The 27,819-nt window shown below is 36.3% G+C and overlaps 1 protein-coding gene across 1 annotated transcript; it reads right to left on the bottom strand.

Annotated features, from left to right (window-relative positions):
- Positions 1-2,945: 2,945 nt before the first annotated feature.
- Positions 2,946-27,141, bottom strand: LOC110456377 (CD209 antigen-like protein A). The gene is made up of 7 exons (XM_021507075.1): positions 27,044-27,141; positions 20,611-20,730; positions 20,079-20,183; positions 18,565-18,683; positions 17,667-17,757; positions 4,394-4,611; positions 2,946-3,249 (listed from the first exon to the last, which is right to left on the bottom strand). Exons 1-7 carry the CDS (start codon positions 27,129-27,131, stop codon positions 3,220-3,222), a joined length of 771 nt encoding a protein of 256 aa, XP_021362750.1. The 5' UTR covers positions 27,132-27,141; the 3' UTR covers positions 2,946-3,219.
- Positions 27,142-27,819: the final 678 nt, after the last annotated feature.

A 27,819-nucleotide genomic window follows, 5' to 3' on the forward strand; every position in this document is an offset into this window, starting at 1 on the left:
AACTTTGTGTGATATGGAGGTCGTTATCTTAACTATGGTCGAGATTGTGCCTTGTTTTTTAACCTTTGTAGAGTGTGCCTTCTTGTTTAACCTTTATGTGATATGAAGGTCGTTAAGCTTAACTATGGTCGAGAGTGTACCTTGTTGTTTAACCTCTGTATGATATGAAGGTCGTTAATCTGGCCGATGGTCGAGAGTGTGCCTTCTTGTTTAACTTTTATGTGATCTGAAGGTCGTTAATCTTTATTATGGTCGGGAGGGTATCTTGTTGTTTAACCTTTGTGTGATACAAAGATCGTTAATCTTTATCATGGTTGAAAGTGTACGTTGTTGTTTTACCTTTATGTGATATGAAGGTCGTTAATCTTTACTATCGTCGAGAGTTTGCCCTGTTGTTTTTCCTTTGTGTGACATGAAGGTTAATAATCTTTACTATGGTCGAGAGAGTGCCGTGTTGTTTTTCCTTTGTGTGACATGAAGGTTAATAATCTTTACTATGGCCGAGAGTGTGCCTTGTTGTTTTCCCTTTGTGTGATATGAAGGTTAATAATCTTTCCTATGGTCTCGTTAATCTTAACTATGGTCGAGATTGTGCCTTGTTGTTTTTCCTTTGTGCGATATGAAGGTTAATAATCTTTCCTATGGTCTCGTTAATCTTAACTATGGTCGAGAGTGTACCTTGTTGTTTAACCTTTGTGTGATATGAAGGTCCTTTGTGTGATATGAAGGTGGTTAATCTTAACTATGGTCGAGAGTGTACCTTGTTGTTTAACCTCTGTGTGATATAAAGGTCGTTAATCTTTACTATCGTCGAGAGTTTGCCCTGTTGTTTTTCCTTTGTGTGACATGAAGGTTAATAATCTTTACTATGGCCGAGAGTGTGCCTTGTTGTTTAACTTTGTGTGATATGAAGGTCGTTGATCTTTATCATGGTTGAGAGTGTACCTAGTTGTTTTTCCTTTGTGTGATTTGAAGATCGTTAATCTTTACCATGGTCGAGAGTGTGCCTTGTTGTTCTTCCTTTGTGTGATATGAAGGTGGTTAATCTTAACTATGGTCGAGATTGTGCCTTGTTGTTTTTCCTTTGTGTAATATGAAGGTTAATAATCTTTACCATGGTCGAGAGTGTGCCCTGTTATTTTTCCTTTGTGTAATATGAAGGTCGTTAATCTTTATCATGGTTGAGATTGTACCTTGTTGTTTAACCTTTGTAGAGTGTGCCTTCTTGTTTAACCTTTATGTGAAATGAAGGTCGTTAATGTTTGATATGGTCGAGAGTGTGTCCTGTTGTTTAACCTTTGTGTGATATGAAGGTCCTTTGTGTGATATGAAGGTGGTTAATCTTAACTATGGTCGAGATTGTGCCTTGTTTTTTAACCTTTGTAGAGTGTGCCTTCTTGTTTAACTTTTATGTGATCTGAAGGTCGTTAATCTTTATTATGGTCGGGAGTGTCTGTGTGATATGAAGGTCGTTAATTTTTATCATGGTTGAGAGTGTACCTTGATATGAAGGTCGTTAATCTTTATCATGGTTGAGAGTGTACCTTGTTGTTTTTCCTTTGTGTGATATGAAGGTTAATAATCTTTACTATGGTCGAGAGTGTGCCTTGTTGTTTTTCCTTTGTGTGATTTAAAGATCGTTAATCTTTACTATGGTCGAGAGTGTGCCCTGTTGTTTAACCTTTGTGTGATATAAAGATCGTTAATCTTTATCATGGTTGAAAGTGTACGTTGTTGTTTTACCTTTGTGTGATATGAAGGTCGTTAAGCTTAACTATGGTCGAGAGTGTACCTTGTTGTTTAACCTTTGTGTGATATAAAGATCGTTAATCTTTATCATGGTTGAGAGTGTACCTTGTTGTTTAACCTTTGTGTGATATTAAGGTTATTAATCTTTACTATGGTCGAAAGTGTGCCTTGGTTTTTTTTCCTTTGTGTGATTTGAAGATCGTTAATCTTAACTATGGTCGAGAGTGTACCTTGTTGTTTAACCTTTGTGTGATATAAAGATCATTAATCTTTATCATGGTTGAGAGTGTACCTTGTTGTTTAACCTTTGTGTGATATGAAGGTTATTAATCTTTACTATGGTCGAGAGTCTGCCTTGTTTTTCCTTTGTGTGATATGAAGGTCGTTAATCTTTACTATGGTCGAGAGTGTGCCTTGTTTTTCCTTTGTGTGATATAAAGATCATTAATCTTTATCATGGTTGAGAGTGTGCCTTGTTGTTTAACCTTTGTGTGATATGAAGGTTATTAATCTTTACTATGGTCGAGAGTGTGCCTTGTTTTTCCTTTGTGTGATATGAAGGTCGTTAATCTTTACTATGGTCGAGATTGTGCCTTGTTGCTTTTCCTTTTTGTGATATGAAGTTCGTTAATCTTTACAATGGTCGAGAGTGTTCCTCGTTGTTTTGTGTCACTAGACTGGTTCTCGCTATATAGACTTGACATAAGTAGGATTTAACCTACATTTACATGGAGGCTGTCGTCGATATACCAGCAGAGCCGTACCTTTCCGGACCACTTTATCTTATTATATTTTTCGAATGTTTTTGTAAACCTTTTTTTAAAAATCTGATGTTGAACATTCTAAATCACAGATTTTTTATTTCTATTTTATTTTTTCGATATTGTTATGGTATATTTCAATGTTTCTACCACAACCACTGTAGGTTTCCCCACTCATGACTAATTGGATAAACCTGCTAGGAGTTGGTAAACTGTTTTTGTTACCCAGTCGTGGGTAACAACCTGGACATGATTTTATTGGTCAATCTTTGATTTATGACGTCACGTCACAATGCTTTTCGACGTCATTTTTCATTTTGACCTCATGCTCCTTGATAAATGTTACCCCTGTCGGAAACACACATAATGTATTTTCCAACGGAAAATGTGTTTTTTCAGATAAAATAAGAACGTCATGGAAGAAACAGGTTCTCTAACTCGTGATGATTTATTATCGCTAGTTAATTTTCAAATTGTAAAAGACACTCGGTAAACCTTGTGAAGTTATACAATTACCTAACTCGAATGAGATAAACATGATTACCGTTCATCACTCGTTTGTGAACCTCAATATCTAGCCCCTGTGAGACTGAGGGACCTTTCAAATCATATCAAGACAATAAATCGAGCTTAGTGCAGGGGATGCACTGTTTAGTACGTTTTCTGGTATACACATTGATCAACGTAATCCCCTGCTCGTCTGTCCCCTCTACAAGCCGGTGTATGTTAACACGCTATTCTGCAACAAAGAACAAAAATAAAAATGTTAAACAGTTATGTTCAGTTCTGAATTACAAGTTAAATGCACGTGTTAATAACAAACAGTGGTTTGCAATATCGATAGGAAACATTTCAAAGGTCATTAATTAATCGTTATTTTTTTTCATTTTATTAGTTTTAATTCAGATACTCTAGAGATGAAACATTAAGGCGTACATTTCTAAATAATCTTTTACTGTTGTATGGAGGAATTGATAGGTTGACAAACAGATAATATTGAGAATGAGATGACGTTCTATTACCTTACAAACTTAGTCAACGATGGGCGATCCCTCATCCATCAGACATATACTTTCCTGAATTAACTAGTCGAGTCAAAAAACATTCCTAACCTTTGATTTATATATTATTTAGGCACAAAAGCAAGCGATAACAAGAATTCCCCGGAAGTGGATGTGTCGCCTGCGCAGAAAGCTGGGAGATTGTGCTTAGCACTGCATGAAGTTTGAGTTTGATCGGCCCAAGGAAACTCGAGTTATCGCACGAAAACAGATTTTCTATTAATAGTAACAGTGACCTTGACCTTTGACCTCCGGACCTGAAAAGCAATCCCAAGAAAGCACTTTTGGTAAAGAAGCAATGCATGAAGTTTGAGTTTGATCGGCCCAAGGAAACTCAAGTTATCGCACGAAAACCTCTGTGGGGACGCCGCCGCCGCCGCTGCCGACGACGACGCCAACGCCGACATAGCAATACCTTTGTGTCACCAGCTTTTCGCAGGCGACACAAAAAATTGGTCAAACCTAAATTAGATTGTCCCGATATCAAACAGACTTAAAAGTTACAAAAATAGTCAGTAGCTAATACAAGGCAGCATGCAACACCACTTTGATAAAAACAGCAAGTCGGTGTTAAAGCCAAGCAAATTAAACATTTAATGTGCAATATAGTTATTTGGTCCATTTAGTACTCATCAACGATATTCATGTTAAACAGTTAAAATACATTAATGAGTAAATTCATAGAAAATTCTTTAGCATTAAAGAGGCTGGCATTTAGAGACAAACGAACCCCTACGTCAACGTTACCAGTATCAGTACAAAGAAATACATAATAATAATCAACTACAAGTTTGTTTGTTGTAACAGAAAAGAAAAGTATACCTGTCTTCGCTTGCAAAGGCCCTTAAATAACTGAACACAGGGAATCAAGGTAAAAAAGTCGCCTCGCACGACCCCACAGTCACCAGGACCAGGACCAAAGAAATCACCGGTAGTTCCATCTAAAAAATTCAGGAACCTTGGTTCTTCGTTGACAATGTCGTTGAACAAATTGCCTTCCTCTATGTGATCGTTTAGTCCAATGTATGTAGGTCTTTCATCTACAAGTGTTCATAATTGTACATACATGTGTGTAACGCTCTTACTGTAACATACATGGAAACTCAATTCTTTTCAAGTACATACTGACACGGCTCTTTTAAACACGTAGTTACACATCTTTGTTAACTAAAATAAAACAAATATCTGCTTATTATACATAGCAACAAACCTCTCTTACAGAGAGCTAGGAGCTGCAGACAGATCAAAGGGAAATACATAAGGTAGACAGGTAATCATTATTTATAGACGGCGTAAGCATAAGACAGGTAATAGTTATGAACAGTAGTAGACAAACCTCTCTTACAGAGAGCTAGGAGCTGCAGACAGATCAAAGGTAAATACAAAAGGTAGACAGGTAATCATTAATTATAGACAGCGTAAGCAGAAGACAGGTAATAGTTATAAAAAGTATGAGCTGTAGACAGGAAATAGATATAGACAGTGGTAGCTGTAGAAGGAAATAATTGTGGTAGCTGTAGACAGTGACAGCTGCAGACAGGTTATAGCTAAAGACAGTGATAGCTGTAGACAGGTAATAGTTATAGATAGTGGTAGCAGGAGACAGGTAATAGTTATATACAGTGGTAGCTGTAGACAGGTAAGAGACATATACAGTGGTATATGTTGACAAGTAATAGCCATAGACAGTGGTAGCTGTAGACAGGTTATAGGTATAGACAGTGGTAGCTATAGACAGGTAGTAGGCATAGACAGTGATAGGTGTAGACAGGTAATAGTTATAGACAGTAGTAGCTAAAGAAAAGTGTCACTTATAGACAGTGATAGATGTAAACAGGTAAAAGCTATAGACAGTAGTAGATGTAGACAGGTAATATTTATTGTAGTGTTAGCTCTAGACAGGTTATAGCTATAGACAGTGAAAGCTGTAAACATGTAATATTTATAGACAGTGATCATGATAGCTGTAGACAGGTAATAGGTATAGACAGAGGTATCTGTAGACAGGTAATAGGTATAGACAGTAGTAGCTGTAGACAGGTAATATGTATAGATATTGATAAATGTAGACATCTTATAGTTATAGACAGTGTTAGTTGTAGACAGGTAATAGTAATAGACAGTGATAGCTGTAGACAGGTAATAGTTATAGACAATAGTAGCTCAGAAAAGTGTCAGTTATAGACAGTGATAGATGTAAACAGGTGAAAGTTATAGACAGTTTTAGATGTAGACAGGTAATATTTATGGTGGTGTTAGCTGTAGACAGGTTATAGTTATAGACAGTGAAAGTTGTAAACAGGTAATATTTAAAGACAATGATCATGATAGCTGTAGACAGGTAATAGTTATAGACAGTGGTAGCTGTAGACAGATAATAGCTATATAAAGTGGTAGCTGAAGACAGGTAATATATATATAAAGTGTTAACTGTAGACAGGTAATAGGTATAGACAGTAGTAGCTGTAGACATCTAATAGTTATAGACAGTGACAGCTGTAGACAGGTTATAGTTATAGACAGTGGTAGCTGTACACAGGTTATAGTTATAGACAGTGGTAGGCGTAGACAGGTTATAGTTATATACAGTGTTAGCTCTAGACAGGTAATAGTTAAAGACAGCGGTAGCTGTATACATACCAATAGTAAAAGACGGTGACAGCTGTAGACAAAGACAGTGGTAGCTGTATACAGGTAATAGTTATAGACAGTGGTAGCTGTAGACAGGTTATAGTTATAGACAATGGGCTGTAGACAGATAATAGTTAAAGACAGTGGAAGCTGTAGACAAATAATAGTTATAGACAGTGGTAGTAGTCGACAGATAATAGTTATAGAGAGTGGCAGCTGTAGGCTGGTAATAGTTATAGACAGTTGTAGATGTAGACAGGTAATAGTTAAAGACAGTGGTAGCTGTAGACAAGTAATAGTTAAAGACAGGTAATAGTTAAAGACAGTGGTAGCTGTAGACAGCTAATAGTTAAAGACAGGTAATAGTTATAGCCAGTGGCATATGTAGACAGGTAATAGTTAAAGACAGTGGTAGCTGTAGACAGGTTAAAGTTAAAGACAGGTAATAGTTATAGACAGTGGCATATGTAGACAGGTAATAGTTAAAGACAGTGGTAGCTGTAGATAGGTTAAAGCTCTAGATAGTGGTAGCTGTAGACAGGTTATAGCCAAAGACAATGACACCTGTAGACTGGTTGTATTTATAGACAGTGGTATCTGTAGACATGTAATAGCCAAAGACAGTGACAGCTGTAGACAGGTAATAGTAACAGACAGTAGTAGCTATAGACAGGTAATAGTTAAAGACAGTAATAGCTTTAGACAGGTAAGAGTTAAAGACAGTGATCATAATAGGTGTAGACAGGTTATATTTATAGACAGTGATAGCTGTAGACAGGTAAGAGTTATAAACAGTAGTAGTTGTAGACAGATAATAGTTATAGACAGTAGCAGCTGTAGACAGGTAATAGTTATAGACAATGGTATCTTTAGACAGGTTATAGTTATAGACAGTGGTAGGTGTAGACAGGTTATAGTTATATACAGTGTTAGCTCTAGACAGGTAATAGTTAAAGACAGGTAATAGTTATAGACAGGTAATAGTTAAAGACAGTGGTAGCTGTATACATACCAATAGTTAAAGATAGTGACAGCTGTAGACAAAGACAGTGGTAGCTGTATACAGGTAATAGTTATAGACAGTGGTAGCTGTAGACAAGTAATAGTTATGGACAATGGGCTATAGACAGGTAATAGTTATAGACAGTGGCAGCTGTAGACAGATAATAGTTACAGACAGTGGTAGCTGTAGATCGGTAATAGTTATAGAGAGTGATAGTTGTAAACAGGTAATGTTTAAAGACAGTGATAGCTGTAGACAGCTAATAGTTATAGACACTGGCAGCTGTAGACAGATAATAGTTATAGATAGTGGTAGTTGTAGACAGATAATAGTTATAGACAGTGGTAGTTGTAGACAGATAATAGTTATAGACAGTGGCAGCTGTACGCAAGTAATAGCTATAGACAGTGGTAGTTGTAGACAGATAATAGTTATAGATGGTGGCAGCTGTAGGCAGGTAATAGTTATAGACAGTGGCAACTGTAGACAGATAATAGTTAAAGACCGTGATAGCTGTAGACAGGTAATAGTAACAGACAGTAGTAGCTATAGACAGGTATTAGTTAAAGACAGTAATAGCTTTAGACAGGTAAGAGTTAAAGACAGTGATCATAATGGGTGTAGACAGGTTATATTTATAGACAGTGATAGCTGTAGACAGGTAAAAGTTATAAACAGTAGTAGTTGTAGACAGATAATAGTTATAGACAGTAGCAGCTGTAGACAGGTAATAGTTATAGACAATGGTATCTTTAGACAGGTTATAGTTATAGACAGTGGTAGCTGTAGAAGGTAATAATTAAAGACAGGTAATAGTTATAGACAGGTAATAGTTAAAGACAGGTAATAGTTATAGACAGTTGCAGATGTAGAAAGGTAATAGTTAAAGACAGTGGTAGCTGTATACAGGTAATAGTTATAGACAGTAGTAGCTGTAGACAAATAATAGTGATGGACAATGGGCTATAGACAGGTAATAGTTATAGACAATGGTATCTTTAGACAGGTTATAGTTATAGACAGTGGTAGGTGTAGACAGGTTATAGTTATATACAGTGTTAGCTCTAGACAGGCAATAGTTAAAGACAGGTAATAGTTATAGACAGTGGTAGCTATAGACAGTGGTAGTTGTAGACAGATAATAGTTATAGACAGTGGTAGTTGTAGACAGATAATAGTTATAGATGGTGGCAGCTGTAGGCAGGTAATAGTTATAGACAGTGGCAACTGTAGACAGATATTAGTTAAAGACCGTGATAGCTGTAGACAGGTTATAGTTATAGACAGTGGTAGCTGTAGAAGGTAATAATTAAAGACAGGTAATAGTTATAGACAGTTGCAGATGTAGAAAGGTAATAGTTAAAGACAGTGGTAGCTGTAAACAGGTAATAGTTAAAGACAGGTAATAGTTATAGACAGTGGCATATGTAGACAGATAATAGTTATAGACAGTGGTAGCTGTAGACAAGTAATAGTTATAGACAATGGGCTATAAACAGGTAATAGTTATAGACAGTGGCAGCTGTAGACAGATAATAGTTAAAGACAGTGGTAGCTGTAGATAGGTAATACTTACAGACAGTGGCAGCTGTAATCAGATAATAGTTACAGACAGTGGTAGCTGTAGATCGGTAATAGTTATAGACAGTGGCAGCTGTAGACAGATAATAGTTACAGACAGTGGTAGCTGTAGATCGCTAATAGTTATAGACAATGATAGTTGTAAACAGGGAATGTTTAAAGACAGTGATAGCTGTAGACAGCTAATATTTATAGACACTGGCAGCAGTAGACAGATAATAGTTATAGACAGTGGTAGTTGTAGACAGATAATAGTTATAGATGGTGGCAGCTGTAGGCAGGTAATAGTTATAGACAGTGGCAACTGTAGACAGATAATAGCTAAAGACAGTGGTAGCTGTAAACAGGTAATAGTTAAAGACAGGTAATAGTTATAGACAGTGGCATATGTAGACAGGTAATAGTTGAAGACAGTGGTAGCTGTAGACAGGTAATAGCGATAGACAATGGTAGCTGTAGACAGTTTATATTTATACACAGTGGTAGCTGTAGACATGTAATAGTCATAGACAGTGACAGCTGTAGACAAGTAATAACTGTAATAGTTCTAGACATTGGCAGATGTAAACAGGTAATAGTTAAAGACATTGGTAGCTGTAGACATGTAATAGTCATAGACAGTGACAGCTGTAAACAGGTTATAGCTAAAGACAATGACAGCTGTAGGCAGGTAATAATCATAGACAGTGGTAACAGTAGACAGGGAATAGGCATATACAGTAGCAGCTGTAAACAGATAATAGTTATAGACAGTGGTAGTTGTAAACAGATAATAGTTATAGATAGAGGCAGCTGTAGGCAGGTCATAGTTATAGACAGTTGCAGTTGTAACAGGTAATAGTTAAAGACAGTGGTAGCCGTAGACAGGTAATACTTAAAGACAGGTAATAGTTATAGACAGTGGCATATGTAGACAGGTAATAGTTAAAGACAGTGACAGCTGTAGACTGGTTATATTTATAGGAAATGGTAGCTGCAGACAGGAAATAGGCATATATAGTGGTAGCTGTAGACAGGTAATAGCGATAGACAGTGGTAGCTGTAGACAAGTTATATCTATAGACATTGGTAGCTGTAGACATGCAATAGTCATAGACAGGTAACAAGTTATATTTATAGACAGTGGTAACTGTAGACAGATAATAGCCATATACATTGACAGCTGTAGACAGGTAATAGTTTAAGACAGTGGTAGCTGAAGACAGGTAATAGTTATAGACAGTGATAGCTGTAGACAGGTAATAGGTATAGACAGTAGTAGCGGTAGACAGGTAATAGTTATAGACAGTGATAGCTGTAGATAGGTAATAGTTATAGACAGTGATAGCTGTAGACATGTAATGGTTATAGACAGTGTTAGTTGTGACAGGTTATAGCGAAAGACAGTGACAGCTGTAGACAGGTACTAGTTAAAGAGCGGGTAGCTGTAGACAGGTAATATATATATACAGTGATAGCTGTAGACAGGTAATAGTTATAGACAGTGATAGCTGTAGACAGGTAATTGTTATAGACAGTGATAACTGTAGACAGGTAATAGTTAAAAAGCGGGTAGCTGTAGACAGGTAATATATATATACAGTGATAGCTGTAGACAGGTAATAGTTAAAGAAAGTGGTAGCTTTAGACAGGTTATAGTTATAGACAGTGGTAGCTGTAGACAGGTAATATTTAAAGACAAAGATAGTTATAGACAGTGACAGATGTAGACAGGTATTAGCCATATACATTGACAGCTGTAGACAGATAAGAGTTATAGACAGTGGTAGCAGTAGACAGGGATTAAGCATATACATTGGCAGCTGTAGACAGATAATAGTTACCGACGGTGGCAGCTGTAGACAGATAATAGTTATAGACAGTGATAGCTGTAGACATGTAATGGTTATAGACAGTGTTAGCTGTAGACAGAAAATAGTTAAAGACAGTGGTAGCTGTAAACAGGTAATAGTTAAGGACAGTGGTAGCTGTAGACAGAAAATAGTTAAAGACAGTGGTAGCTGTAAACAGGTAATGGTTAAGGACAGTGGTAGCTGTAGACAGAAAATAGGTAAACACAGGGGTAGCTGTAAACAGGGAATAGTTAAAGACAGTGGTAGCTGTAGACAGGTAATAGTTATAGACAGTGGCAGCTGTAGACAGATAAAGAGTAAAGACAGTGGTAGCTTTAAACAGGTTATAGCTTAAGACAGTAATAGATGTAGACAGGCAATGATTACAGAGTGTAGAAGCTGAAGAAAAGTGTCAGTTATAGACAGTGAAAGATGTAGACAGGTAAAAGTTTTATACAGTGTTAGATGTGGACAGGTAATATGGATGGTACTGTTAGCTGTAGACAGGTTATAGTTATAGACAGTGAAAGCTGTAGACCGGTTATATTTATAGACAGTGGTAGCTGTAGACAGATAATAGCCATATACATTGACAGCTGTAGACAGGTAATAGTTATAGACAGTGGCATATGTAGACAGGTAATCGTTGAAGACAGTGGTAGCTGTAGACAGGTAATATTTATAGATAGTGATAGCTGTAGACAGGTAATAGGTATAGACAGTAGTAGCGGTAGACAGGTAATAGATATATAAACGGATAGCTGTAGACATGTAATAGTGATACCCAGTGGTAGATGTAAACAGGTTACAGTTATATAATGCGCTAGCTGTAAACAGGTAGTAGGTATAGACAGTGGTAGCTGTAAACAGGTAGTAGGTATAGACAGTGGTAGCGGTAGACAGGTAATAGATATATAAACTGATAGCTGTAGACATGTAATAGTTATAGACAGTGATAGATGTAGACAGGTAAAAGTTATAGACAATGATAGCTGTAGACAATTCATAGGTATAGACAGTAGTAGCGGTAAACAGGTAATAGTTATAGACAGTGATATCGGTAGACAGGTAATAGTTATTGACAGTGCTAGCTGTAGACAGGTAATACGTATAGACAGTGATAGCTGTAGACAGGTAATAGTTAAAGAGAGTGGTAGCTGTAGACAGGTAATATTTATAGATAGTGATAGCTGTAGACATGTAATGGTTATAGACAGTGTTAGCTGTAGACAGGTTATAGCGAAAGACAGTGACAGCTGTAGACAGGTAATAGTTAAAGAGAGTGGTAGCTGTAGACAGGTAATATTTATAGATAGTGATAGCTGTAGACATGTAATGGTTATAGACAGTGTTAGCTGTAGACAGGTTATAGCGAAAGAACGTGACAGCTGTAGACAGGTAATAGTTATAGACAGTGGCAGCTGTAGACAGATACTGAGTAAAGACAGTGGTAGCTGTAAACAGGTTATAGCTTAAGACAGTAATAGCTGTAGACAGGCAATGATTATAGAGTGTAGAAGCTGAGGAAAAGTGTCAGTTATAGACAGTGAAAGATGTAGACAGGTAAACGTTTTAGACAGTCTTAGATGTAGACAGTGTTAGATGTAGACAGGTAATAGCCATATACATTGACAGCTGTAGACAGATAAGAGTTATAGACAGTGGTAGCAGTAGACAGGGATTAGGCATAAAAATTGGCAGCTGTAGACAAATAATAGTTAACGAGAGAGGTAGCTGTAGACAGATAATAGTTATAGACGGTGGCAGCTGTAGACAGATAATAGTTATAGACAGTGATAGCTGTAGACATGTAAAGGTTATAGACAGTGTAAGCTGTAGACAGAAAATAGTTAAAGACAGTGGTAGCTGTAGATAGGTAATAGTTATAGACAGTGATAGCTGTAGACATGTAATGGTTATAGACAGTGATAGCTGTAGACAGGTAATAGTTATAGACAGTGATAGCTGTAGACAGGTAATAGTTAAAGAGCGGGTAGCTGTAGACAGGTAATATATATATACAGTGATAGCTGTAGACAGGTAATAGTTATAGACAGTGATAGCTGTAGACAGGTAATATATATATACAGTGATAGCTGTAGACAGGTAATAGTTATAGACAGTGATAGCTGTAGACAGGTAATTATTATAGACAATGATAGCTGTAGACAGGTTATAGTTATAGACAGTGGTATCTGTAAACAGGTAATAGTTATAGATAGTGATAGCTGTAAACAGGTAATAGATAGAGACAGGTAATTGTTAAAGACAGTGACAGATGCAGACAGGAAATAGTTAAAGATTGTTGTAGCTGTAGACAGGTTAAGGCTCTAGATAGTGGTAGCGGTAGATAGGTTTTAGCTAAAGACACTGACAGCTGTAGACAGGTTATATTTATAGATAGTGGTAGCTGTAGGCAGGTAATAGTTATAGACACTGGTAGCTGTAGACATGTAATAGACATAAACAGTGACAGCTGTAAACAGGTTACAGTTATAAACAATAGTAGCAGAAGACAGGTAATAGGCATATGCAGTGGTATCTGTTGACAGGTAATAGTCATAAACAGTGGTAGCTGTAGACCGGTAATAGTTAAAGACAGTGATAGCTGTAGACAGGTAATAGTTATAGACAGTGGTAGCTGTAGACCTCTTATAGTTATAGACAGTGGTAGCTGTAGACATCTTATATTTATAGATAGTGATAGCTGTAGACAGGTAATAGTTAAAGACAGTGATAGCTGTAGACAGGTAATAGTTATAGACAGTGATAGCTGTAGACCGGTAAGAGTTAAAGACAGTGATAGCTGTAGACAGGTAATAGTTAAAGAGAGTGGTAGCTTTAGACAGGTAATAGTTATATACAGTGATAGCTGTAGACAGGTAATAGTTAAAGAAAGTGGTTGCTGTAGACAGGTTATAGCTATAGAAAGTGGTAGCTGTAGACAGGTAATAGTTATACACAGTGGTAGCTGTAAACGGGTAATAGGTATGGACAGTAGTAGCGGTAGACAGGTAATAGTTATAGACAGTGATAATGGGCTATAGACAGGTAATAGTTATAGACAGTGGCAGCTGTAGACATATACTGAGTAAAGACAGTGGTAGCTGTAAACAGGTTATAGCTTAAGACAGTAATAGATGTAGACAGGCAATGATTACAGAGTGTAGAAGCTGAAGAAAAGTGTCAGTTATCGACAGTGAAAGATGTAGACAGGTAAAAGTTTTATACAGTGTTAGATGTGGACAGGTAATATGGATGGTACTTTTAGCTGTAGACCGGTTATATTTATAGACAGTGGTAGCTGTAGAGAGATAATAGCCATATACATTGACAGCTGTAGACAGATAAGAGTTATAGACAGTGGTAGCAGTAGACAGGGATTAAGCATATACATTGGCAGCTGTAGAAAGATAATAGTTACCGACGGTGGCAGCTGTAGACAGATAATAGTTATAGACAGTGATAGCTGTAGATAGGTAATAGTTATAGACAGTGATCCCTGTAGACATGTAATGGTTATAGACAGTGTTAGTTGTGTAGACAGGTTATAGTTATAGACAGTGGTAGCTGTAGACAGGTAATATTTAAAGACAAAGATAGTTATAGACAGTGACAGATGTAGACAGGTATTAGCCATATACATTGACAGCTGTAGACAGGTAATAGTTTAAGACAGTGGTAGCTGTAGACAGGTAATAGTTAAAGAAAGTGGTTGCTGTAGGCAGGTTATAGCTATAGAAAGTGGTAGCTGTAGACAGGTAATAGTTATAGACAGTAATAGCGGTAGACAGGTAATAGTTATAGACAGTGATAGCTATAGATAGTGATAGCTGTAGACATGTAATGGTTATAGACAGTGTTAGCTGTAGACAGAAAATAGTTAAAGACAGTGGTAGCTGTAAACAGGTTATAGCTTAAGACAGTAATAGATGTAGACAGGCAATGATTACAGAGTGTAGAAGCTGAAGAAAAGTGTCAGTTATCGACAGTGAAAGATGTAGACAGGTAAAAGTTTTATACAGTGTTAGATGTGGACAGGTAATATGGATGGTACTGTTAGCTGTAGACCGGTTATATTTATAGACAGTGGTAGCTGTAGAGAGATAATAGCCATATACATTGACAGCTGTAGACAGGTAATAGTTTAAGACAGTGGTAGCTGAAGACAGGTAATAGGCATATAAGTGGTAGTAGCTACAGACAGGTTATAGCTATAAACAGTGATAGCTGTAGACATGTAATAGTGATACACAGTGGTAGCTGTAAACAGGCAGTAGGTATAGACAGGGGTAGCTGTAAACAGATAGTAGGTATAGACAGTAGTAGCGTTAGACAGGTAATAGATATATAAAGTGATAGCTGTAGACATGTAATAGTTATACACAGTGGTAGCTGTAAACAGGTAGTAGGGATAGACAGTGGTAGCTTTAAACAGGTAGTAGGTATAGACAGTGGTAGCTGTAAACAGGTAGTAGGTATAGACAGTGGTAGCTGTAAACAGATAGTAGGTATAGACAGTAGTAGCGGTAGACAGGTAATAGATATATAAAGTGATAGCTGTAGACATGTAATAGTGATACACAGTGGTAGCTGTAAACAGGTAGTAGTTAAAGACAGTGATAGCTGTAGACAGGCAATAGATAACGACAGTAGTAGCGGTAGACAGGTAATAGTTATAGACAGTGATAGCTGTAGACAGGTAAAATGTATATAGACAGTGGTAGCTGTAAACAGGTAGTAGGTATAGACAGTAGTAGCGGTAGACAGGTAATAGATATATAAAGTGATAGCTGTAGACATGTAATAGTTATAGACAGTGATAACTGTAGACAGGTAAAAGTTATAGACAGTGATAGCTGTAGACAGGTAATAGATAACGACAGTAGTAGCGGTAGACAGGTAATAGTTATAGATAGTGATAGCTGTAGACAGGTAATAGTTATAGACAGTGATAGCTGTAGACAGGTAATAGTTAAAGAGCGGGTAGTTGTAGAAAGGTAATATATATATACAGTGATAGCTGTAGACAGGTAATAGTTAAAGAAAGTGGTAGCTGTAGACAGGTTATAGTTATAGACATTGGTAGCTGTAGACAGGTAATATTTAAAGACAAAGATAGTTATAGACAGTGACAGTTGTAGACAGGTAATAGTTAAAGACAGTTTTACATGTAGCTGTAGTCAGGTTAAAGCTCTAGATAGTGGTAGCAGTAGACAGGTTATAGCCAAAGACAGTAACAGATGTAGACAGGTAATATTTATAAACAGTGGTAGCAGTTGACAGGTATGAGGCATATACAGTGGTATCTGTTGACATGTAATAGGCATAGACAGTGGTAGCTGTAGACAGGACATAGTTATAGACAGTGGTAGCTGTAGACAGGTAATAGTCATAAACAGTGACAGCTGTAGACAGGTTATATCTAAAGACAATGACAGCTGTAGACAGATAATAGTTATAGACAGTGACAGCTGTAGACAGGTAATAGTTATAAACAGTGGTAGCAGCAGACAGGTTATAGGCATATACAGTGGTATCTGTTGACAGGTAATAGGCACAGACAGTGGTAATTATTTCACAATAGTCTATATAAATTATAATTAGTCATTTTTGACTGTTTCTGGCCTTTTGTCCAATTTCGGCTGTAGGGGTGAAACAGTCAAAACTATTTTCTCGGTCAGAGCGAACTGTTACCCGGCGCGAATTCGATGCGCAGAAATTACCCCTCGAGAGCCCCGTTCAAGCGTTTCGGTGACCGCGACTCAGTGTTGAAGCAATGGCAACATTGCATGCAACATTGATACTAATATTTATTTGGTAATAAAACAATTGTTTAATGGTTATTTTGGGAACAGTCAAAACTATCATCCCTCGGTAGGGGGAATCCCTGTGGAACTGTTTGCCCTTGGCCTAGCGGCCTCGGGCAAACAGTTCCCCAGGGCTTCCCCCTACCTCGGGATGATAGTTGTGACTGTTCCCCAAATAGCCATGAACCAATTGTATTCTGTAGACAGGTCATAGTTATAGACAGTGGTAGTTATTACCCAATAGTCTATATAAATTATAATTAGACATTTTTGACTGTTTATGACTTTTTGTTCAATTTCGGCTGCAGGGGTGAAACAGTATACAGTTGTTTCATGCCTTATCAGTCAACAGTCAAAACTATTTTCCCTCGGAGTTGGGACCCACCAAATGAACTGTTTCCCGAGGCCGACGGCCTCGGTCAAACAGTTCCCCAGGGCTTCCCCCTACCTCGGGATGATAGTTTTGACTGTTCCCCAAATAGCCATGAAACAATTGTATACTGTAGACATGTAATAGTTATACACAGTGGTCGCTGAAGACTGGTAATAGCTATATAAAGTGCTAGCTGTAGACAGGTAAAAGTTGAAGACAGTGAAAGGTGTAGAGATGTAATAGTTAAAGCCAGTGGTAGCTGTAGACAGGTAATAGTTCAAGAGAGTTGTAACTGGAGACCGGTTAGAGCCGAAGACAGTGACAGCTGTAGACAGGTAATAGTTATAGACAGTGACAGCTGTAGACAGGTAATACACTGTAGTTATAGACAGTGATAGCTGTAGACAGGTAAAATGTATAGACAGTGATAGCTATAGACAGGTTATAGTTAAGACAGTGATAGCTGTAGACCGGTAATAGTTAAAGACAGTGATAGCTGTAGACAGGTAAAATGTATAGACAGTGTTACAATGTAGATGCAGACAGGTAATAGTTATAGACAATGTTGAATACAAACAGGTAATATGTATAGACAGTGTTAGCTGTAGACAGGTAATAGTTATAGACAGTGTTAGCTGTAGACAGGTAATAGTCATATATAGTGATAGCTGTTGATGGTCTGTAGCTGTAAACAAATAGTGTGTTTGATACAGGTTTTATTATAGAGTTTATAAAGAAAGGGTAAACAATACAGATGTTATTAACAAAATACTAAAATCTACATGGAATCAGTCAAATAATTTTTAATCTAAAATATAACCATTGATGGAAGAATAGATGAAGTCATTTGGGATGGTATACTTACTTTCTGGTTGTAAGACGGTGTCCCTCAAATGGTTCATTTCAGCTTGATCTACAATATCAGCTAAGTATGCCCCCATAGTCAGACATTGATCCTGAATGAAATACAACAATGACATATTTATTATATCACCGTTAATTCATATTCATGATATCTACACATTAAGTTCATCAGATTTCTTGTCATGAGTAAACAGCCAGTATAATATTAAGTGTCGCTTATTATTTTTATTATATCATTTTTATTACAAAATGTGTTGCTTTTACGCAAACATTGTTAATGCATGCATGAAAATATGATTGTAATATATGTACAGTGTGCATACAGGTCTAATCGTGGCTCATATGTTCTAAAAACAGAAAGAGAATAACAAAACCGTTTAAGACATCGAAACCCGTGAAATAGCACACAGAGAATAATAAGACCAGGTGTTCCAGGAGAGTAAGCATAATCTGCTTCAGCGATGACACCTATCAAATAAATGTAGGCCAATGTCACGTCTCACAATGAGAGCTTGGGTCCCATTAGTTTAACGAGTCGTTAACGCAAATTGAACAAACACATTTTGTTAAGAAATTTACAAAAACACTTTGTATTAAATGACATCAGATGATACGTTTTTATTAATCCAGATACGTTCTACTGTAATTTGGTTTCTGAAATATATGAATGTTTTAAGCTTAACGAGACAGAACAATTTTGACCATATCTTTGTCTTAGCGTCAACTATGCAGAGAAGTAAAGTTTCACGTTAATTAAGGTGAATACGTCTCAAATATTTATAAATATAGTATTTATTTGTATTTTGTTATCAATGAACTCATATTCATAATGTACTTACAGCAATTGTTTTCAAAATATCACGAAGTATGTATCTATATTTGTTTAAGGTTTTACATACTCTGGTTGCCATCCAATTCAGTGGATCAGCTGTCACTACGTAGCAGAAACCATTAAACAAGTGCCAGTTGGCTGGACAACCGTTCGCTCCATTGGCCAATGTACTGGTTGCTACCGTTTCTTTGAACAGAAATTTCAGAACTTTATGGATATTTATCGATGCAATATTCTAGGAAAAGGTATCAATGATGCATTCGATACCACTGTTCTAGTCCAATGAACTTGTTACTTCGTTAATGCTGTCTTGAGCTTAACAAATTTGATGACGTTGTCACTAGTAAATGTGGGAGGACAATTTGCCAGGATTACCGCCGTTTTATGACGTCATTATTAAGGGCGTAATAGGAAAATATTTTTCAATCATCATGTCATAATTTTTAGAAACAGATCATAGTATTCTATCTTTGTTCTCAAGGGCAATGTTAATACTAAGTCCTTGGCAAATTAGGACATGTAAATGTTTTCTAGTGATTCAATCATTACATGGAAACAGAATCCAGTTCGCAAACATTTATTATTAAAAGTGACTTTCAAGCGAACATATAATGCTTGTTGTGATTAAAAAATCAACTTTCAAATCCTTTGATTGAAAGAATTCTATTTTTAAAACCCAAATCGGGCTCATAGGATGTCAACAATAACTGAGGTGATATTTCACACACGCGCACTGAACGCAATAGATGTTATCGAAACTTTGTACGCCCTTGATCGTCCCGTGATCAAAGTCCGAGGGATCTATAAAGAACAATATAACGGCCAGTAGTATATTCACAGCGAACCAATACTTGTGACCATATCATACAATGAATCATACCTTCATTTTGAGTGCATTAAAGAAGTAGTGAGATTTAATCAACTACGTCTTAAGTTCCATGTAATAGAGATTAAGAGACTAAAGGCTAAGAGTCGTATTCCTTCTTTTCGTATTGCAACCAATACCGGCTCACAAGAGCAAATAACTCTGCAATACGAAAAGACGGAATAGATATAGACGATCGATCAACCTTATGTATTCTGAAAGTCAAAAATTATGAAACTATAAAATATGCCCGGTTCAATTAAATGAAGCATACCTTCATTTGAGGAGAGCTATTGATTCATTTACGTTTGAGGAATAGCAATCTTTTAAAGATAAAGTTATTGTGCTTAGCGAGTTATTATCGTACAGTTTTACAGAGATATATGTAAAATGCTGAATCTTAGACAATAAGTTTGGTAATGGCATTTAAGTGTATTCTCTATCTACGCCTCTAATTATATATTTGGACGTCAACTATAGCTCAGGAAATTAAAACCTGGGTTAGAAACAACCTCACACAATTTTTTGATATGATATATTTTATGGGAAAGAAATGAAGTGAACATTTGAACAATTATTTGTCCTTCACATTCAAAGAGGATTTATGTCACTTTTATGTATCTGATAAGTGTACATATACAGAATTCTTGTTTGTGATATAGTTTTAAGCGATGCTTTTAATCCAAACATGCATACTTACATATTAATATAATTACCTTTGTTTAGAGTATTTGTGTCAGATTCCACTTGATCTTGTGCAATCAGTGCACCAAACACGGCCGCCAGAACCGACCCTACATTGACGTTGTATGTTCTCAACACTGTAATATACTTGTTTGGTTAGCAACATTACAACAATAGCAATGCTATATAATCGATTAGTCTATCAACATCCAAGTATGAGTTTAGTGGAGGATGAACGTGAGACGTGTTCCTGACCATCACAGCATTTCTACCACTTTGGTGTCTCTGTTGTACTGAGACCCGCAAGCTGTCACAGTTCAGTGATCATGTTAAACTGTTAACATGGTATACATACATATAGTAAAATTATAAATTGTAAATAATGTTCCTTGTGTATACGGACACAAAATATATTATTATCTTGTTTAATTTAGTATAATATTTTTGAACTTTAACGTTCAAGGTCTTAATGTGAGAGGTAACCGGTCTAATCCGCTTCCCGATCACCTATTGCATATAAAGAAACAAATATGGGGGGACACTTTAAAAAGTTTTTTTTATAACCTGCATATTGTGACTGCGATGCAACTCCGAACTGTGTTCCCTTTGGCCCTTGGCATCTCACATAGGCGATACAGGCGAACGCTACACACACCGACAACAGCAGCTTTGTCGTCATTCTCCCTTAAAATCAACAAATAATGACAGTTATCTAAGAAACAATGGATCTGCCAAAAACAACACCGCCTTGCCATACAAATAATGCGATAGACATCGTCCAACGCATCGTTAAGAAGTTAACACTTTGGCAAAATGAGAAATGTTGGATATAAAAATCTTTATGTTTTATTAGGGCCCCGCAAAATGCGGGTGCCCATTAGTAATCACGGTGTCCGTCCGTCCGTCCGTCAGCACTTTCGTTTCCGGATAGTATCTCATGATCAAGATGGCCAAAATTTCAGAAATTTCATATGGTAATACAGTGTGATGTGCAAATGTGCAATAGGGGTTTTAAAAAGTCCCGAAGGTTAAGGTCAAGGTCACTGTTACAAAAAATAAAATCGGAAATATACTGTCAACAATATACCTTACAAAAGGCCAAACTTTCTGAAATTTCTTATGATGATAAATTGTGAATATATGCAGATGTGCAATAGAAGTTTAAAAAATACTAGGTCGAGGTCGCTGTTACTAAAGATAGAACCGGGAGTATACAGTTAAAAAGACATTAGAAAAGGGCGTTACAGAAAGCCAAATTTTCTGAAATTTCTTATGATTTGTAATTATTTGTCAATGAGCAAAAGTGATTGAAAAAATGTCCTTAGGTCAAGTTCAAACTTTTTGAAATTTCTTATTATGATACATTTTGCTTATAAGTAAATGTGCAATAGTGGTTTAAAAAAATCGTAGGTCATGGTCTCTGTTACTAAAAAAAGAACCTGGAATATACAATCAAATAAGGGCCTTACAGAAGGACAAAGTTTCTGAAATTTCTCATGATGATACACTGTAGTGCATTATTTGTTTAAAAAATCCTTAAGGTCAAGGTCGGTAAAAACAGAAAAAAGGAATATACTGTTGAAAATACATCGTATAAGGACCTTACAGAAGGCCAAATTTAAAGGTCCTCTCTGACCAGTCAATGGTCAGTTTTGCTGGTTACTTATACGGAAGATACACTGTCAGGCATACAGCGGGGCTCTTGCTGACCTGTCAGTATTCTATACGGGGTATACACTGTCAGGCATACAACGGGGCCCTTGCTGACCTGTCAGTATTCTATACGGGGGATACACCGTCAGGCATACAGCGGGGCCCTTGCTGACCTGTCAGTATTCTATACTGGAGCTACACTGTCAGGCATACAGCGGGGCCCTTGCTGACCTGTCAGTTGTCTATACGGGAGATACACTGTCAGGCATACAGCGGGGCCCTTGCTGACGTGTCAGTATTCTATACTGGAGATACACTGTCAGGCATACAGCGGGGCCCTTGCTGACCAGTCAGTATTCTATACGGAAGATTCACTGTCAGGCATACAGCGGGGCCCTTGCTGACCTGTCAGTGGTCTATACAGGAGATACACTGTCAGGCATACAGCGGGGCCCTTGCTGACCGGTCAGTATTCTATACTGGAGATACACTGTCAGGCATACAGCGGGGCCCTTGCTGACGTGTCAGTATTCTATACTGGAGATACACTGTCAGGCATACAGCGGGGCCCTTGCTGACGTGTCAGTATTCTATACTGGAGATACACTGTCAGGCATACAGCGGGGCCCTTGTTGACCTGTCAGTATTCTATACGGGAGATACACTGTCAGGCATACAGCGGGGCCCGTGCTGACCTGTCAGTGGTCTATACAGGAGATACACTGTGAGGCATACAGCGGGGCCCTTGCTGACCAGTCAGTATTCTATACGGGGGATACAGCGTCAGGCATACAGCGGGGCCCTTGCTGACCTCTCAGTATTCTAGTCTGCTGTACTCATTATCCTTACACACAGATTATGTGTACATGTCATATATCAGAGTTTAACAAGTTCAGCGTCAAAAACCTTGTTGACATTGATAGGATATATTCGAATGTTTAATCTGCGAAGTTTTATCCACAAATTTCTGATAATTTTATTTACACCTGAAACGTTTCTATAAAAATACCCAAGGATCATCCATGTCGTATGCCTCTGTCTATGGATTTTCTCAGGCACAGTGTATAAGGAAGGGTTACTTTCAACATGTTAGTATTTTTTCACAACAAAACTAGGACACTCTTCCCATACATTTTCAATTTTCCTAAAGATGAAATACTAGCTAATACACCTTGCTTCTGTATCACAATATTTCCGAATGCCTGTTAGCGATAATAATACGGACCTTCCTTGTTTGTATTGGTTTCTAAAACTTCACAAAAATCCCTTTAATGTCCCGATGACAAAAATCATGTTTTCAAGGAAATATATTATTCCTGTTTCCGATCGGAGAAACAGTTGCTGTGAACTACATGAACTATGTTTCTCCCATAATAAATTATGTATTATAATTAGATGTGCAGGTATGGGGTGGGGGATATACAAATTGTCGTTGGGGATAGGCCCAACCACTTTTGTATATCTCTTACCCTGTTGGGGTACATGGTATTATATATATATATGGAAATTATAGTCCTGCTACAAATAAAATTTTATCAAGCATAATTGTTTTTACAAAAACTGGTTAACAACATCACATGTTTGAAGATAGTTTTATAAAAGTAAATAGTGTGATTGTTCTTTTAACGTGTCTAATAAGTCATTTTGGCTAGACACATTTTATATTGAAAGGTATATATGTATTGTGATTTTATGAATACTATGTGTTTGACACGAAAATGAAATATTTGAACTTTTGAACTTGCATAAAGTCACAATAGTAGATGACGTCGTAAAGCATTGTTAATTGACGTCATTAATAGAAGATTGACCAAATCACGTCCACTAGGGGTGACCACAAATGTTAATGAACACCCACTCTAACTAAACAAGAACACTCTAAATAGTGATTCCTCTATACATTGTATTAATACTATGAAGTCTGTCGATAAACATCATATTTGAGTGTGTTCCTCCCTGACCTTGGTTACTTCCACAAAGAACCTTATTTTTGATACAACTCTTAGTTATATTGAATAATTGGTAAAAGTATAAAGAATAAAAGAACCTTTTAATTGAGAATATAATTTGTTAACTATTTTACCTAACTGTTAAATTAAGTTGAACGGCCTCTTCTATGTTAATTACTTTACATGTATATATATCAGTTACAGAAAGATGGCTTCTTCTGTGTTTATTGCTTTACATGTATATATCAGTTACAGAAAGACGGCCTCTTCTGTGTCAATTACTTTACATGTATATATCAGTTACAGAAAGATGGCTTCTTCGGTGTTAATTATTCTACATGTATATATATCAGTTACAGAAGTACAACCGCTTCTGTGTTAATTGCTTTACATGTATATATCAGTTACAGGAAGATGGCTTCTTCGGTGTTAATTATTCTACATGTATATATATCAGTTACAGAAACACAACCGCTTCTGTGTTAATTGCTTTACATGTATATATCAGTTACAGAGAGATGGCTTCTTCGGTGTTAATTATTATACATGTATATATATCAGTTACAGAAAGACGGCCTCTTCTGTAGTAATTACTTTACATGTATATACCAGTTACAGAAAGACGGCCTCTTCTGTGTCAATTACTTTACATGTATATATATCAGTTACAGAAATACAACCGCTTCTGTGTTAATTGCTTTACATGTATATATCAGTTACAGAAATACGGCCTCTTCTGTGCTATTTACTTTACATGTATATATATCAGTTACAGAAATACAGCCTCTTCTATGTTTATTACTTTACATGTATACAATATCAGTTACAGAAAGACCGACTCCTGTGTTAATTACTTTACATGTGTATATATATCAGTTACAGAAAGAGGACCTCTTCTGTGTTTATCACTTTACATGTATAAAATATCAGTTACAGAAAGACCGCCTCCTGTGTTAATTTCTTTACATGTATATATCAGTTACAGAAATACTGCCTCTTCTGTGCTAATTACTTTACATGTATATATCAGTTACAGAAATTCGGCCTCTTCTGTGCTAATTACTTTACATGTATATATCAGTTACAGAAATACAGCCTCTTTTGTGTTAATTACTTTACATGTATACCATATCAGTTACAGAAAGACCGCCTCCTGTGTTAATTTCTTTACATGTATATATATCAGTTACAGGAAGACGACCTCTTCTGTGTTTATCACTTTACATGTATACAATATCAGTTACAGAAATACAGCCTCTTTTGTGTTAATTACTTTACATGTATACAATATCAGTTACAGAAAGAACGCCTCCTGTGTTAATTACTTTACATGTGTATATATCAGTTACAGAAAGACGGCCTCTTCTGTGGCAATTACTTAACATGCAGATATCAGTTACAGAAAGACTGCCTCTGCTGTGTTAATTACTTTACATGTGTATATATCAGTTACAGAAATACAGCCTCTTCTGTGTCAATTCCTTTACATGTATATATATCAGTTACAAAAAGACGACCTCTTCTGTGTTTATCACTTTACATGTATAAAATATCAGTTACAGAAAGACCGCCTCCTGTGTTAATTTCTTTACATGTATATATATCAGTTACATAAAGACGACCTCTTCTGTGTTTATCACTTTACATGTATACAATATCAGTTACAGAAAGAACGCCTCCTGTGTTAATTACTTTACATGTGTATATATCAGTTACAGAAAGACGACCTCTTCTGTCTTTATTCCTTTACATGTATATATCCGTTACAGAAAGATGGCTTCTTCTGTGTTTATTGCTTTACATGTATATATCAGTTACAGAAAGACGGCCTCTTCTGGGTTTATTACTTTACATGTATATATCAGTTACAGAAAGACGGCCTCTTCTGGGTTTATTACTTTACATGTATATATCAGTTACAGAAATTCGGCCTCTTCTGTGCTAATTACTTTACATGTATATATCAGTTACAGAAAGACGGCCTCTTCTGTGGCAATTACTTAACATGCAGATATCAGTTACAGAAAGACTGCCTCTGCTGTGTTAATTACTTTACATGTATATATATATCAGTTACAGAAAGACGACCTCTTCTGTGTTTATTACTTTACATGTATATATCAGTTACAGAAAGATGGCTTCTTCTGTGTTTATTGCTTTACATGTATATATCAGTTACAGAAAGACGGCCTCTTCTGTGTTAATTACTTTACATGTATATGTATATATCAATTACAGAAATATTGAAGCTGTGGAAAATTAGCTGATGTTGAGCTGTGTGCAATAAAAGGCATAATTGAGATACAAATAACCAGTAGATGAATTCATCAAGAGAATCTATTTACGATCGTTTTGATAACGGGTTACTTACACAGGAATATATAATTTGAATTTATGTCATAATCAGATTTGTAAATTTCTTTTCTATTTAAACTTAACATTTTTATCAAATACCAAATTAACACCATCAGGTTAAATCTAGGAAAACCTGAAAAATTCAGTTAGAAACATTTAACTGATCATTGAATTTGAAATGTCATAAAAACAAAGTTAAAAAATTGGGCAAAACTTATTCTTAAAGAAGAACCTAATATCAATGAGGTAAAACTTCAAACAAATGAATCCAAGGGGATGTTATATGATGCCAGAATATGAACTTATTCGGCTATGATGTTAAGTTGATGTCTATCTACATATATTTACATTTCTACTGAACTTGGACTCAATATACTACTTAACATTATCAAGGTTATTTTTCAATGAACTTTTCGGTTGGCGTATGAGTACATCAGCATATTATCAACCTGATTATTCTGTTATTTCGCGGAGCGCGGGAAGTAGTTCCACTCATAGATTGTTTTCAATTTATATTTTTTTTGTCAGAAGTATTCAATTGAATTCAAATAATAATTTACATCTTATTTTGCTTATTCATCTTACCAGGACGACGTCTCACAGTGAGTGATGACGTCATACGTTTTAATACCTTCCGTGGTGTTAGACTTGCACAAGACCGATATTTTAGAAATTATCCGAAAAAACATCATCGCTCTGAATGTAAATATAAGGATAGAATCCCATTTTGTTGACGTTTATGAGGTATAAACCTCAATTGGCCTTGAGACAAATTCAAAATGAACTGCTTCGCAGTTCATAAAATTTGTCTCAAGACCCATTGAGGTTTATACCCCATAAACCTCAACAAAACAGAATTCAATCCTTAATTGAGTATTGTAGGAGTCAAGCCGACTCTTGGAGATGTTTAGTGCTATTATCAGTATAATGAAGGGGAAGTACATCAATCAACTTTCACTGACAAAGTCACAAAATATTATTTCATGTAAATTAATAGCATCAAACATAATTCCACATAACAAAATATTTTAACAGCTTACCTTTAAAGTGACGAGGTGCGTATCTCGAGGTTACATACACAGTGAAGTCAGGGCCGTCCTTTGGTAACTGATGGGCGTCATTCATCATATCTTGGTGGAGCCCTGGGTATCAAGGTGGGCCAAATTTACATACATGGACAGTTAGTACCAGCAATAGCTCTTTACCCTTTTGAACACAAGATTTCGATTATCAAATGCTGTATAATTTAAGGAATGCCCAAGATTTCGTTTTGGTATATACGGTATATACCGAAAAGAAATTGTGCACTTTGTGCACAAAAAAACAACCTGCGTTTTCTATCATTCTCATTAATGAATTCAGTATCAAATAAAACTTATTTCATCCCATCATACAACATCTGATCAAACGGCATCATTCTCTATTCCTACTCGCACACATCAGCACTCATTTAATAAGTGTATGTTGTTCTAATTTATATATCCTCAGCAGCAACATCAGCACTCATATAATAAGTGTATGTTGTTCTAATTTATATATCCTCAGTAGTAACATCAGCACTTATTTATAAGTTTATCTTGTTCTAATTTATACATCCTCCGCAGCAACATCAGCACTCATTTAATAAGTGTATGTTGTTCTAATTTATATATCCTCAGTAGTAACATCAGCACTCATTTATAAGTTTATCTTGTTCTAATTTATACATCCTCAGCAGCAACATCAGCACTCATTTAATAAGTGTATGTTGTTCTAATTTATACATCCTCAATAGTAACATCAGCACTCGGTTATCAGTGTATATTGTTCTAATTTA

The sequence above is a fragment of the Mizuhopecten yessoensis genome, unplaced genomic scaffold, assembly GCF_002113885.1.
Source record: "Mizuhopecten yessoensis strain PY_sf001 unplaced genomic scaffold, ASM211388v2 scaffold8719, whole genome shotgun sequence".
In the NCBI taxonomy this organism is placed as follows: Eukaryota; Metazoa; Mollusca; class Bivalvia; order Pectinida; family Pectinidae; genus Mizuhopecten; species Mizuhopecten yessoensis.

Coding starts and splice junctions, on each gene's coding strand:
- LOC110456377 (XM_021507075.1), bottom strand. CDS start 27,131: ATGATGAATGACGCCCATCAGTTACCAAAGGACGGCCCTGACTTCACT. Junction 20,731..27,043: donor CGCACCTCGTCACTTTAAAG/GTAAGCTGTTAA, acceptor GTTGATTTTAAG/GGAGAATGACGACAAAGCTG. Junction 3,250..4,393: donor GCCTTTGCAAGCGAAGACAG/GTATACTTTTCT, acceptor TCTTTGTTGCAG/AATAGCGTGTTAACATACAC.